At 35.1% G+C, this 15326-nt stretch overlaps 1 protein-coding gene across 2 annotated transcripts in view; it reads right to left on the bottom strand.

Annotated features, from left to right (window-relative positions):
* Window positions 1-268: 268 nt before the first annotated feature.
* LOC149776992 (uncharacterized) overlaps window positions 269-15326 on the bottom strand; it is a 113173-nt gene continuing 98115 nt past the window's right edge. For both annotated transcript variants that reach the window (XM_089941745.1, XM_089941744.1), the window contains 5 exons: window positions 14601-14781; window positions 8886-9065; window positions 7231-7305; window positions 5823-5903; window positions 269-5421 (listed from right to left, as the gene is read on the bottom strand). In XM_089941745.1, the coding sequence (XP_089797871.1) occupies window positions 5329-5421; window positions 5823-5903; window positions 7231-7305; window positions 8886-9065; window positions 14601-14781 (610 nt within the window). In that variant the 3' untranslated portion in view covers window positions 269-5328. The remainder of the gene's footprint in view (window positions 5422-5822; window positions 5904-7230; window positions 7306-8885; window positions 9066-14600; window positions 14782-15326) is intronic.

Below are 15326 nucleotides of genomic sequence, written 5' to 3'. Positions count from 1 at the left end.
TTGCAAAACTTGAGGGGACAAAGTAAATCTTACCCTTATGAACAGGTGACCAGTAATATAGGTCTGACTATATGTTGACACTTTTGCAACAAAAAGAATAAGAATTCATTGCCTTGAGGAAAAGGTATTAATTGTTTGGCAAAATTGATGGCACTAACAAATAGCAAACATTTATTAAATTCTACTGTGCAAATCTGTTATTTTGTGAACATTTTTGTGTATCTGAGTTGAAGAGAAAACGTGTTTACGTTAGTAAATACAACTTCAATATTGTTTCATTTATTTATTACGAAAAATAGTTTACAATGTACATTGCTGCCTAAATAAAAAGGAAATAAGATGACATTAATAACAAAACATTTATTTCTGTCAGAATAGACAATTCAAACCTATATACCTGAAAGAAAACATGAACCATGAGTCAGGAGTCAAAATACAAGATGTATCTTATTAACTTGAGGTACTACTGACAATTTAATTTAATTACCTTTTCAAATTTAATTAATTTAGAAACACATTAAATCAGGTGAAACAAGACGAGCTGCAAAGGGCTGTTGTAAGCATTAAGAAATATAATCCTTTTTTTGAATAATAATAACTTATATACTATGCACCATATATGGCATTGATGTATTCCACACAAAAAATGGAACACTGACTCAAAGGAAATAATAATCACATACCCCTCCATACACACAGAGTTGCGTGTCACATTAATACTGCATCTGCATCAAGGAACTATTTTTTATTTCTTCCTGAAACCCTCTATAATATTCAAATACCAGTAATAAATACAGTTTCAACTGGTCTTTAAAGAAAATGTATAACAATCCATGACTGAAACATAACTGGGACTAGGCAAGTACGTACATGTGTTTAGAAATTAAATTAATTAAAAATTATGGAAGATATGCTTGAGTTAGTGAGAAAGAAAAAATGTTTGTCTTGAAAATTGCCAGAATTTTAGAAGACTGGGGTTAAGAGACGGATTAATTCAGCTGTGTCATTTCTCTTTGGCTGAAGCAGTGAACGTGCATCAGAATAGATTGGTCAATTTTGTGCCTGATAATATTTTGGGGATGTCAGGCTTCATACTGATCAGTTTCAATTACCCAGCTTAAACCCTGCTTTTAAAGTTAAAATAAATGGGTCCCTTTCCAAACAAAATAATATTAGTGGATGAATAGACAGCAGGACTGGCAATGATGCAATGGCTTCAAGACTTTATTAGCCATGGTTGATAAGAGACTCCAGACATTTTGTTTATTGTATGAGGTAATCGTATGATTATAGAAGAACCATGACCTGAAAACACTAGATATAATGAGAAACATATTAAACATATATGTAGTTTTCAGTATATATACATTATATCCTTAAATACATGTAGTTTTCAGTATATATACATTATATCCTTAAATACATGTAGTTTTCAGTATATATACATTATATCCTTAAATTTGTCAGCAGTTATTGATGCAATCAAATGGCTACAAAAAAGTTGAAAGAAAATACATTTCATGTATTCATTCTATAACAAAATTGTTTCCCCCTTGCTTAAATGTCCCCCTTCCCAATATTCATGACAACAAAAATGTCATCCCTTGTTGACTGAAGACTAATTACATGGAACAAACACTTGCACAAGTACAATTCATTCATATGGGAGTATCAATGGTTGTTTACATTATTTCTCTCTTTTATATAGGATGTCTGAAGGGGATCTTCATATTTATCAGAATCCTTTATGTATTTCACTTTTACCTATAACTGTACAGAAGAACTCTACCATGTGCTATTAATGCATCAAGTGATCAGTAAAAGCCACTTCCCAGCTTTAAAATGACCACAGGATGAGTCAATACTTTTCCCAAAGTGTAATGATTTATATCCTGCTATTGTAGACTTTTAAAATATGGATTTGTTCAGTTTGGAAGTATGGTCTGGTGCAGTGTTATGTTAAACTATGAAATGTTTAGAGCACACTTCAGCCTTAATGACCACTAGTTTTGTTTCAAAAACTGCAGCTGCAAACCTCATGAAGGCAGTGACATCAATTCCAGATCTCAATTCCATGTAATTTTTGTTTTAATCCATATGGTAGTGGCAATCATCTTTTCTGTTGTGGCAGTACTAAAAATGATATATTATGATGAAAAATTATTGTAATTGTCACATTTCAGCTTTTTCGGCTAAGCTTGACCAAATATCCAAATATTCTTTTTTTTATATTTGGTGCTAACAGATCATACTTTGTAAGAGATTGATTGTTCCCTTTGACTTCAGTTCATTTTCATTTGATGAACATTTCCAAACAATGCTATTTCAAAGCAAAACCCTGATCATACAGGTGTTCTGTATGAACAACATCAATAGACTTGAGCATGGACACGGACACACACACACACACACACACAGAGAGTCTGGTTTCCTGATCAAGTCCGGTGAGTCTAATATGAAAACCTGGATCCTGACCAAACTCAGGAAACCCAATATCCAGATGTAACCATAACAATCTTATTTTCATGTTGTTTTTTTTATATTGTCCTGTGAGTCTGTAATTTAAAGGATGTTACATCAAGCCTTATAGTTAAATCATTAGTTAGCAGGTCTGGTGAAAAACTTTCTTTAAAAAAATACTTTTCCTACCCTTAAATATTGTCAAGTCAGAAGTTCTTTTGAAACTGTAATAAATAACATTTAAATGCTATTTGAAAACCAACCTGTAGGTAGTTATAGGAAATAACTGAGCATGAAATGTGAACTCAGGCTTTAAAAAAAAATGTATATCTTGAGTTATGGCTTTACTCAGGATAAGAGAGGAAAATATCCCAAGTACGACTACTGACCCAAGAAGGAAAAGGTGGTAATTAGAAGGTGTTGAGACATCAATCACTCAAATTTTGGCATAATCATAATTTTTTTCCCCCATGTATGTCATTACAATAACTTCCCTCAGATTCTGAATTTCCAGTCAGATAAAATGTTCCATAGGCAATCTGCAATTTGAATATCAGTATATATAGATCATTAGCACACTTGTGATGTCTCAAGCACTTTAATCCCAAATATGGTACCCACTGTGGCCTGGAGGGTTACAGCAATATATACATATATGCAAGAATGGGTCAGAATTGGCTAAAATTAATGCCTATATACCTGACCTACAAGGACAATTACATGTCAAAGATCCTAAACAGAGAAATATTTTACCATATCAACTCTATCAGGAAGCATGCATGTTTTCCCAAGAAAATATATTATCATTCTGATGTTAAAAACAATAAAAATTTCTTCTGTGAGAAATTACATACACATTTAAAAGATGCCATAACATGAAATTTATTATCATATAGTATAAACCAGACTTCTAAAATAGCCTTTATTACATAAAAATATTGTCCATTTTGAATAAAGTGCTCCAATACTGGACATTGGTCACGTTTGAAATAAGCAGTATCAATAAATTTCATTGACTTCATGTGTATAGTGATGTTCTCTTTATATATACAGTGAAACCAATCTCATCTGAAAATCAGAATACATGCTCTGGATAGATAACGAATGAGAAGTCCTTATCTTCACCATACCCGATTTATTTAGATATACTGTACATGAAACTAGAAACTAGACTGACCCAGACTGACAGTCATACAATGAATCTGCAGGTCAATGCTTAGATTTGTCCATGCAGTACACACAAATAACAAGATTCTCTCGAAGAGACTGGATACTTCACTGGGCAAAAATAATTTTCAGGAATTCAAGATGAAACAATTTGGTCCTATTCACACCCAGATGTTGAAACCAACTCTGATACTCTTCAGCAATTTTCAAATCAGATGCAGTGCTGGACATACTCGATGTCAGATTGGCACCATTTTCGTTTAGGACAAAATAGACATCATTTGAAGTCTTTTGGTAAAAAACCCATGTCATGATGATCATTCACTGAAGAGAAGTGAAAAAAAGAGTTTCAAGATTGTCATGATGGCAGCCAAATTTGACATACGACTGGCACTATTTTCGTTTAGGACCAACTAGCCACACTGAGGATTCTAGACATTTTCCATTAAGACCAACTAGACATCATAAGAAGTCTTTGAATAAAAACCTCGTGTTGATAAAACAATCTACTCAGGAGTAGTTTTTCATGATGGTGGCTGTGTGGCAGCCATATTGGATGTCAGATGGCACCTTTTTCATCTAAGACAAAGTGAACATCATAAAGTCTTTTGGTCAAAACTCTACATCAGTATGATTTTCTGTTCAGGAAAAGTTACAATAATAAGATTTTCAAGATGGATGCCATGGTGGCTATTTTGGACTTCAGATCTAAACCATTTTTATTTAGCACCAACAAGACATCTCAAGAAGTCTTTTAATGAAAACTCTAAGGTTGATATAGCCTTCCATGTAGAAGGAGTATCCTATGATATGTGGTGGCCATTCTGGACATCAGATCAGCAATATTTTCTTTCAATATCAACATGACATCATAAGAAGTCTTTTAGTTAAAAGCCCATGTTGATATGACCATCCATTTAGGAGGAGTAGCAAAAACAGGATTTTCATGATGGACACTGTGGTAGACATAATGGATGTCCACGCAGCATCATTTTTATTTAGAACCAACCAGACCATGGGATGAATTGTGTGCAAAGTTTTATGGTAATCCTCCAAGAAGTTTAGGAGTAGCAATAAAAAAAACTGCTAATGGATGGACAGATACATACTGTACATCAGATCCACACCATTTTCATTCAGGACCAACCAGGACATCATAAATAATCTTCTAGAGAAACCCCATGTTGATATGACCATCCATTCAGCACCGTTTTTAATTAGGACCAACTAGACCATAGGATGAACACGTGTGCAAAAGTTTTATGGCAATGCTCCAAGTACTTTCAGAGAAGTAGCAATAACAAACTTGTGCTAACAATCGGACGGACAATAGATGAAAGACCATCCCATAAGCTCTTCTGATCTATGACCAGTAAACAGTAAAGCTAATAAAACCACAAATAAATTGCAGATATTACATTTAATAAGAATTAAAGAACCAATTAAATTACATGCAGCTACTACATATGTTTCACTAAATTTTTGTGCCCCAAATTCCATGTCACTATTCTATTGGATTTCATCTCCACATAGCAAACTGATCTGGTCTTGGCACTGCTGATGAAGTATATACATGTATTTTTTTCTTCTAGATCAGATATATTCTGTCGTCTTTAGATTTCTGTTTTTCATCAGTATGTCAACTGCACTTGCATCACTTTGCCAACTTCACTGGCATCAGGGGCTCTGCTTATTCTGCTTTTAAGAAGATATGGCTACTTCTCCGTCAATCATGTTTATAAGTCTCCTCAATGGTTCACATTTATCAATCACATCCAAGTTCTTTACAAGTGTCTGCAAAATAGGATGAACCAAAATTTAATGTGAAAATCCACCACATCAAATATTTTTGTGCTTCTCATGTCTGATCAAAATTATAATGAGTTAATTTGAAAAAAATGGCTAAAATATTTGTATATGATTTATATCTGTCCAATTTATAACAGTTCTAATGAGCTTTGTTTATATGCTCTCTTCCTGAAACAACTTTTGTCTTTTCTGCACCAACTGGCTGCCAGCCCAAAGTATTAGTTTCAACTGGAAATGGTGGTGCTGACACTGTCAGCAATGTGGAATTTTGTGCATGTATGAGTGTGCGTAGGGTTCCAGTTTTTTTTAAAAATCAGACATGATCATAATACTAGCATTATTTGCAGAGGGGTTAAAAACACTGCAAGATGTGGATTTATCCATACCTGTCTAATATTTTCCACCAATTCATCAAATCTGAAGACTTCTTTCTCTGCTTGCTTCCAATTTTCTTCCAACACTTTCATCTGAAATTATCAAAAAATTGATTCTTTTATGTGTATCTTTATCTGAAGAGATCAAATTCATGCTCTTGAAATTAGGAATCATCATTAAAACTTTTTCAACAAATGGTTCTATGCTCCTGAATTTTCTTAGAATGAATGTATTCATCTGAAATCCAAGCAAATAACAAGCACAATGTAGTAATGACTTCACATCAAAAGGCCCATTAAGTTAAACAAGTGCGACATTATGTCAGTTGACTTTACTGTGGTAAGGCAACATTATTTTCAAGGAATAACTGTCATCACTTTAATAATCAGTCTAAATTTGGTATCCTTAAGAAGCATACAGCACTTATATCGTTTTTGCTGACAGCAATATTTTTGGGCTGCTGAATGTATATCTAAAACAGGGGCTAGTGCAGTGGTTCCCAACCTCCAGATCGTTACCCAAATTAGGGTCATAAGGACGTACTAGAGGGTAGCCAGAATTGTTAGACTGTGGCAAAACTTATCAAAATGTGAAAACAGGGTCATGAGGCTCAGAAAAACTATTTTTAAAGTCAAGGCCAAAAAAGGTTGGGAACCACTGGTGTAGTGACTAATGTCCTCTGCTACTGACTCATTCACAAGTCACTAAAAATTCAATTCAGCTGTCACTCGAAATAAGGATGAAATATTTTCATTACTGTCATATGGTGTGTCTTTATCTGTATAATACGGCCATCAAGGTTTAAAAGAATCTTGACAACCTGAACCTTCAAAAGACCTTTTTTTAAAAATCAGCCGTCTGAATCAACAAGGCATGATATATACATGTTGCACATACTTAAAATCATGTTTGCACAATCTATGTGTTTCAACCAGCCATTTTTAATATTTTACTGTACTTAAATTAATCCTTTTTCCACATCATGAATTTGAAAATGCAAGGGATGTGTTTTTTCATCTAATTACAGTGCAATAACTCTTCAGTTGATAAACTAAGAAACTAAGGAAGGTTGTTTAACTAAGATGATACCAAATGAAATGGGATAAACTGGACTGATGGGAAATATAGAAACATTCTTGCTACAAGGGGCAGATGCTTAGGTGCGGTGGTCAGTATAGGAAGTTGCTTATTTTTCCTTTGAGATGATACACCAGTGTCCTTTCCTACATCAAATAAATATGGATTTATGGAGTTACATGATATCTTCATAATACAGTGATCATATATAAAATGGCTGATCATTATGCACGAGATGTTGGCAGTTCAAAATCTATTTTTGTTGTGTCTGGAGCTCTAGTAAAATCAAGGTTAACAAGAGCAAGTAACAAGCACATGGCTTTGGAAGCTGGATTCTCTCACCCTTCGGGAGGCTTTCTTGCCAATTTCTTCTATGTATTCTTGTTTCTCAGTCAACTGCTCTCTAAGGCGCTGATTCTGTAAATTAGGCACTTTAATAACAATGTGTAAAACTTACTGTCACCATACATTATGTAATGTTATAATTCCAAATAAATATATGCACATAACTTGGTCTTCTGTTCTTGAGTACGACTAGGTGCTCAAGTTTGCCAGAATCCATTTTCTTCTTTAGTGCAAACAAGTGCACCTAAATTATGCTTATTTCTGCTTCAAATGGCAATAATAGGGTTTTTTTGTTTACCCAGGCTATTGCAAAATAAGGAAATTTTAGTGGGTTCTTTCTGTAAAAAAAAATCAATGAACATAAACCTAAAACTAAATTTTGTAAATACAGATGCTTAAATCTACAAACAAGTCTCCTTTAGAAAACATGTACAATTTATTCACACATGAAGTTTGTTTCTAATGAAAAATTTTTGAAGAATTTAATAGATGGTTACAAATGTTGCATATAGCTTACTACAAAAAAACTTTGGTCAGTGGTCAGTTTTGATTTTCCCTTTATTTCTGTCAATTAAATTGATGACACTTCCACAGAAAAAAAGGTGAAAAATTCAACACAGCCTACCATATATACTCACAAGAGAAGTTCAGATGCAAACTACACCAACCCAGATCTACCTATGCAGAGAGTACTTGCAAATCTGGTCTATGCAGCTTGTAATGAGTAATTATAGAACAAACAACATATACACTGAACTGCTGGTGCACTACATGATGACAAATCAGGGTCTATGTTGTCTGCAGCTGGACAACTTGTACACGAGTATGTACAGTGCGATTTTCAGATAGCAAGTCTCGTACCATATACATTTTCAATCCATAAAACTCCTTTCAAAGTTAACAAATGGAAACAAAATTTGTGATCTACTGAAATTGATGGAACTGGGCAGCCATATCAGTTTCCTATACAGAATATACAAAGTTTATTAGGACTTACACATTAACAAAGTAGTAAATTGGATTATATCCTGAAAAACTGGGGGAAAAATAACCACACAATCAAGATTACAAATTAAATCCACAATAATCTTAATAAAGTCCAGTATAAACAACAAAACAAATATGACATTACCTTTGCATTAACAAATATTTTTTGATCAAATGAGATAACACTATGGCATAAAATCATAAGAATACTACCCAACAAAACATTGAGAAATGCAAAGTCTGCATTGATACCTGATCAATTTTATCTCAAACATATTTTTATTAAGTTCAAAATTTATCAAATTCATTGAACAATGTGTAATACATGTGAAGCATCAATCAGATGTCGAACCAGTCTTTCCATCAACTGATACTGCAAAACCATCCACTTTAAAGAGCCTTTTTCATGTGCATATGGGGTTGAATTTGTTAGTAAAAAGATGCAATGGTTATATGACAAAGATGGAATAACAGTAAAAAGATGCAATGGTTATATGACAAAGATGGAATAACAGTAGATAAATGGGTAAAGCAAAACATTCCTTATAAGAACACTTGTGTTCATTCTCTATGTGCATTGAATTGATTGAAATAAAACTTCTAAAAGTTTTGGTCCAGTCAGTTTCTTGTTTAAAGAAATTTTATTGCATCAAAATTCTTTTTACCTTCTTCTTCAAGGCAATCACTTCCTTTTCACTGCGTGGGTCAAGAATACAAGATGATGATGCTGTCTGCTGGCTTTCTATTTTGTCCAACAGTTCTTTCAGTTGATCATCCAACATCTCTTTTTCTCCCTCCACACCATGCAGCTTGCTTTTCAGCCGTATTACTTCTTCATGCAGGAGCTGATCAGATCACCAAAAAATAAACACAAATTAACATTTGCCAAATTAAATACTGCGAATGGTAAATTATATGCCTGCCCCATATCTAATAGATCTGTGTAAAAAACTGATTGTTTTGTGTGGAAACCATAATTCTTCTTTCAGTGAGTAACCTTGATCTCTGACCTTTTGTCCCCCAAACTCAATAGCCTTCTTTGTTTTTTCAAGTGCAGATCAATCAAATCTTTTTGTAAATGATTTCACCCAACATACTTCTGATAAAATTCTTTATTAAATCAAATTTAAAAAATGATAATTAATGAATGTAAAACTAAATGCATGATGATGGGTTCCAGACAGTAATGAAGTAGATTAGAAGATAGGGTGTTGCAGCTTTTTGTAAACAATACAAAGGAACAATGAAAACCCCAGGTTAAAAACAAGATCAGACAGATAAATGACCTTTTCAATTCAAAATCAATAGGTTTCTCCCAGCCTTACATGCAAGTCATCCACAAAAAATTTGGTCATGGTATTAGATTATCAGACATACAACTACAGTTATTTTGTGGAAACCATTTTTCCTTATTTCAGCCTTGGTGACCTTTAAGTTATATATATTGTTCTCGAATTTATATATGCCTTTTCTGTCTTAAATGCAATCCATCCACAAAGTTTGGTCATGGTTTGTGGCATAGGCCTCTAGTTGGTTTGTGAAAACTGTTGTCCTTCCTGGATTTCTCTGATTCTGACTTTTGACCTACATCGAATAGTCAATTGTCCAAGGTTTCTATAAAGTTTAGTCGAAGGCATGTGGTAATGAACTTAAGTAGTTTTATGGAAATTGTAGAGAGCTCGGTAGGTAGAGTGCTGGCTTCAGTAGAAATAGTAGAGAGCTTGGTTGGTAGGGTGTTGGGTTCAATAGAAATAGTAGAGAGCTCAGTTGGTAGAGTGTTGGGTTCAGTAGAAATAGTAGAGAGTTCGGTTGGTAAAGTGTTGGGTTCAGTAGAAATAGTAGAGAGCTTGATTGGTAGAGTGTTGGGTTCAGTAGAAATAGTAGAGAGCTTGGTTGGTAGAGTGTTGGGTTCAGTAGAAATAGTAGAGAGCTCGGTTGGTAGTGTTGGGTTCAATAGAAATAGTAGAGAGCTTGGTTGGTAGAGTGTTGGGTTCAGTAGAAATAGTAGAGAGCTCGGTTGGTAGAGTGTTGGGTTCAGTAGAAATAGTAGAGAACTCGGTTGGTAGTGTTGGGTTCAGTAGAAATAGTAGAGAGCTCGGTTGGTAGTGTTGGGTTCAGTAGAAATAGTAGAGAACTCAGTTGGTAGAGTGTTGGGTTCAATAGAAATAGTACAGAGCTCAGTAGAGTGTTGGGTTCAGTAGAAATAGTAGAGAGCTCAGTTGGTAGTGTTGGGTTCAGTAGAAATAGTAGAGAGCTCAGTTGGTAGAGTGTTGGGTTCAATAGAAATAGTAGAGAGCTCGGTAGAGTGTTGGGTTCAGTAGAAATAGTAGAGAGCTCGGTTGGTAGAGTGTTGGGTTCAGTAGAAATAGTAGAGAGCTTGGTTGGTAGAGTGTTGGGTTCAGTAGAAATAGTAGAGAGCTCGGTTGGTAGTGTTGGGTTCAGTAGAAATAGTAGAGAGCTCGGTTGGTAGAGTGTTAGGTTCTGTAGAAATAGTAGAGAGCTTGGTTGGTAGAGTGTTGGGTTCTGTAGAAATAGTAGAGAGCTCGGTTGGTAGAGTGTTGGGTTCTGTAGAAATAGTAGTGAGCTCGGTTGGTAGAGTGTTGGGTTCAATAGAAATAGTAGAGAGCTCAGTTGGTAGAGTGTTGGGTTCAGTAGAAATAGTAGAGAGCTCGGTTGGTAGAGTGTTGGGTTCAGTAGAAATAGTAGTGAGCTCGGTTGGTAGAGTGTTCGGTTCAGTAGAAATAGTAGAGAGCTTGGTTGGTAGAGTGTTGGGTTCAGTGGAAATTGTAGAGAGCTTGATTGGTAGTGTTGGGTTCAGTAGACATAGTAGAGAGCTCGGTTGGTAGTGTTGGGTTCAGTAGAAATAGAGAGCTTGTTTGGTAGAGTGTTGGGTTCAATAGAAATAGTAGAGAGCTCGGTTGGTAGTGTTGGGTTCAGTAGAAATAGTAGAGAGCTCGGTTGGTAGAGTGTTGGGTTCATGATCCAAGGATCAGGGGTTCAATACCTGTCCAAAATTAGCTCAGGCCAGCTGCCTCAGTGTGACCTTGGGAAATGAACTTAGCTCCCATCAGGGTCAAGGCAAAAAGTTCCTAGGTAATCATCCCCAAGTCGAAAGAGTTACTCATCCCTGTCCTCATTATATTTAACACATTTCTCCTCTATGCTGCTCATGCTTTTTCACAAAAAAACACCAGTGCCTGATGCAAGCTTGATGCTAAAATGTGTCAAAACCATGCTTTCTTGGATAAGCATATTATAAAAGACAAGGTTTGTGACTTGAGAAATTGCAGCTGCACACAAAACCCTTGATTTCTGAGTGGCATTTGTGTTTAAAGTGCAACGTTTCAGTCTGTCTGTCTGTGATTAGGATTTTTAACGTAGCTTTAACAATGTTTTAGTCATATCGCTACGATGTCTGCAGTGTTACAGTTTATAGTGATGTCTTGCACTGGGACATCATGCTGCAGACATGTAGCATGATGTCCCACCCAGCCACATTATCCCAACACCAGGCCAATCAGTCCTAACACTAACCTCTTAATGCTGAGCACCTAGTGAGGCATCTGTTAGTACCATTTTTGTAAGTCTTTGGTATGACTCGGCCAGGGTTCGAACCCACGACCTCCCACTTTTGAGGTGGATGCTCTAACCACTAGGCCACCAGAGCGGTCCAAGGTTTCAGTAACCTAGGGGTCACTATTTTCCCTCTTATGAGCTTTCACATATGGTTGGATATGGGAAAAGTTAAGAGATGGAGAGTATTAATATTGTATCATCTCTATTTAATCAGACATTGTGACGCGTGGCGCAGATCATTATTTTTCATTATTGCACAGTCTTATGTAATTACTTTTCGCAAGAAATATGTCAGTAACTTGCACCTGAAAAAAGAATTCCAACAATTTCAATTTCCACCAATGATTTTACTAAATAATCATTTTGGTCAAGCCTCCATTTAAAAGAGCTACGCAGGTACCATAAAAAAGACTGCTCATTGGCCAAAAGAACTGGGACAAATCTAGGTCATTACCCAAACTAGATTTTGACCAATCAGCTGTTGCCTCAACACCATCTGCTTTATAAATAGATTAGAACAGCATGGATTGTTATGAAAGTTGGTGGGAATCAGACAGACACTTAAAATACTCATTCTGAATGTAAGCTGACATTTTTCTTGTGAAAAGTAATTACATAAAATATCCACTAGCATCTTCCCTTTGACATGACAATGCATCAATCAATCTTCAGTCTTGAAAATACTGGTGACATGGGACAACTGTAACAATTCCTAACCAGATTAAAACATTTTTCATTTTCTGTCTATTAATGTCTCATCTGAATCATAATGATGTATCGCTGTTCACCGAAAAAGAAAATGTCTGCACATAAAAATTAATGAAATTTTCACTGTAAATGTAAACACCATTAGGAAACCAAGTGCAAAATGGTAACACAATATTTTGATAATACTTAATCATTTAAGTTTACATGATGTACCAGTGTAGGAAACATAGTTGTTACCATTAAAAGTTGTTCTAGACTGACAACAAATTTGTTGAAAACTGACGCATCCCAAATATTACGTGATGTTGAACTTGGGCACTTGTTACGGATAGAATATGCACTCCGATTTATTTCCAATGTGCGAATCTGTGTTTTACTCAATGAAGAACTTAAGATATTCTGCAGGAACAAAATAAGGGATGGATGGAAGACAGATATCATCACATCATAATACACACTGCCTTATCGTGGGAGAATAAAACGGTTAAAACAGAAGGATTGGGATTTCATCCTTGTAATATTTACCTCCAGTAATGAAGCTAGATGAATCACGAGCAATTGGCTCACAGGTACATCTTTACATAATGATCATAATATGTACAAAGTTTCATAGTAATCCATAACAAATGTCAATCAAAAGGAACTGACACTTTGGGGTCAAAAAGAATTCCAGGAATTCAAGTTAAGACAATATCTTCCTTTTAACTCTTGAGTGCCAAAACCATCTCTGATATTCCTCAGTGAGAACAAGATTTTTAAATTAGCTGCTGTGGTGGAAATATTGAATATCAGATTAGCACCATTTTCATTTAGGACCAAAAGACATCATTAGCAGTCTTTTAGTGAAACCTGATGGAAACATAACCATTTATAGGGGGATGGAGGTGGGGGGTAGTGGCAACAAGATTTCTATGATGAATGTCATGTTGGATACATTACTGGCACCATTTTCATTTAGGACTAACTTGGTATCATAAGTCTTTTGATAAAAACACCCTGTTGTTATGGATAACTATATTTTCAAAATGACCACCATGATGACTGTACTATGTGTCAGTCTGTATCATTTTCATTTAGGACCTACTAGACATGATAAGATCTCTGACAAAAACCCAATATCAAAATGAATTCCTTTTAAGAGGAGCACCAATAAAAATTATTTTCAAGACGGCAACCATGACAGCTATATTTAATGTCAGGTCAGCACCATTTTACCTCAGGACCAGCATGCCATCATAAAGTCTTCAAGTAAAAACCTAATGTTCATATGACTTTCTGCTTTGAAGAAGTAATGTTAACAAGATTTTCAAGACAGCTGCCATGGCAGCCATACTGGATATTCAATTAGCATCATTTTCATTAGGACCAACAATATATTACAAGAATTTTCTTGGTAAAAGCACAATGTTAACATGAGCAATCATCTAGGAGAAGCAGGAATAATACCATTGTAGAGGCCATATTGGAGGTTAGATTGACACCATTTTCATTTCAGTCCAACTAGACATAAGACAACTTTCATTGAAAACTCCTTATTGATATAACCATTCATTCTGGAGAAGGAGTGACAAGATTTTCAAGACAGTCACTGTGGCACTCATAAAGGATGTCTGCGCAGTGCCAATTTCATTCAGGACAAACTATAAAAAGTTCTTTAATAAAAATCCCATGTTGAAATGACCATCCATAAAAAGTGCATTCAAAATGGTCTGTCTGATATGGCATTCAGCTGCAAGACAAAAAAGGGCAACAGCTTTAAGAAAGAATGTGAGAGAAAATTTGTGCTCCACTAAAGATGCAGGGACATCAAATTTAACACCTAAAAGAACATTAATTATTTAATTGTCAATCCATTAAAAAAAATAGCAATTTAAAATACATATAATTTATTTACAACAAAATAGGTAATAGCTTTTCAATGATTTGATAAAACACAACCCTTTGGATCACCTAAATGTGGCATTTACTCCAAAATTTCATTTTCTGAAATATCTCTCTTGTGTCTAACAACTACTGACCCAAGATCTTTATACTTTTGCCAACAAAACGTTTTTAGATAAATCCTTTTCAACATTAAGAGTTTCTCCTTGTCTTACCTTGACCTCTGACTCTTGGTTGGATACGTGTCCAAATTTGTCTCCCATATCACTCATCGTCTTGAAAAGTTCATCTATTCTAACTTGTGCAGTTTTCAAATCATTTTCTTTCAACTCCAGCTCAGCCTTTAGTCTCATCTCTGCATATTCTTTGTGAACAAGCTGGCAGTTTAAGTCTTCACTGTTAAGAATGCAAACAAATAAATGTGTGTATTTTTGGATTTTTTTTACATAGCTTCAATAGTTTGAGTCATATTGCTAGTATTTCTGCAGTGTGTCAGTTTATAGTGATGTCTAGCACTGGGGCATCATGCCGCAGACATATAGTGTCATGGCCCACAGTCACATTATCCTGACTCCAGGCCAACCAGTCCTAACACTAACCTCTTTATGCTGAACGCCATGTGAAGCAGCTGCTAGTACCATTTTTATAAGTCTCTGGTAAGACTCAGCTGGGGTTTGAACCTCCCACATCCAAAGGCAGACGCTCTGAAAACTTAGACCAATGGAGCAGTCAAAACTAAATGTTACTTTAATTATAATGCAATCACCAATGTCAACAACACCACAAGCAATGAGACACTTTGTGCTCACTATGATGATAAAACAAAATCATTGCACAAAGTCTCAAAGATTGCAGTTTGATGATAATTATTATGATAATACTGATGAAAATATTACCATCATTGTGATATAATTCTGGGATGAGAATGAATTTGACAATAA

This window comes from Sinohyriopsis cumingii, chromosome 18 (assembly GCF_028554795.1).
Source record: "Sinohyriopsis cumingii isolate HCF-2022 chromosome 18, ASM2855479v2, whole genome shotgun sequence".
NCBI classification, from domain to species: Eukaryota; Metazoa; Mollusca; class Bivalvia; order Unionida; family Unionidae; genus Sinohyriopsis; species Sinohyriopsis cumingii.
The sequence above is the reverse complement of the archived record's forward strand: the minus strand, read 5'-3'. Positions and strand labels throughout refer to the sequence as shown.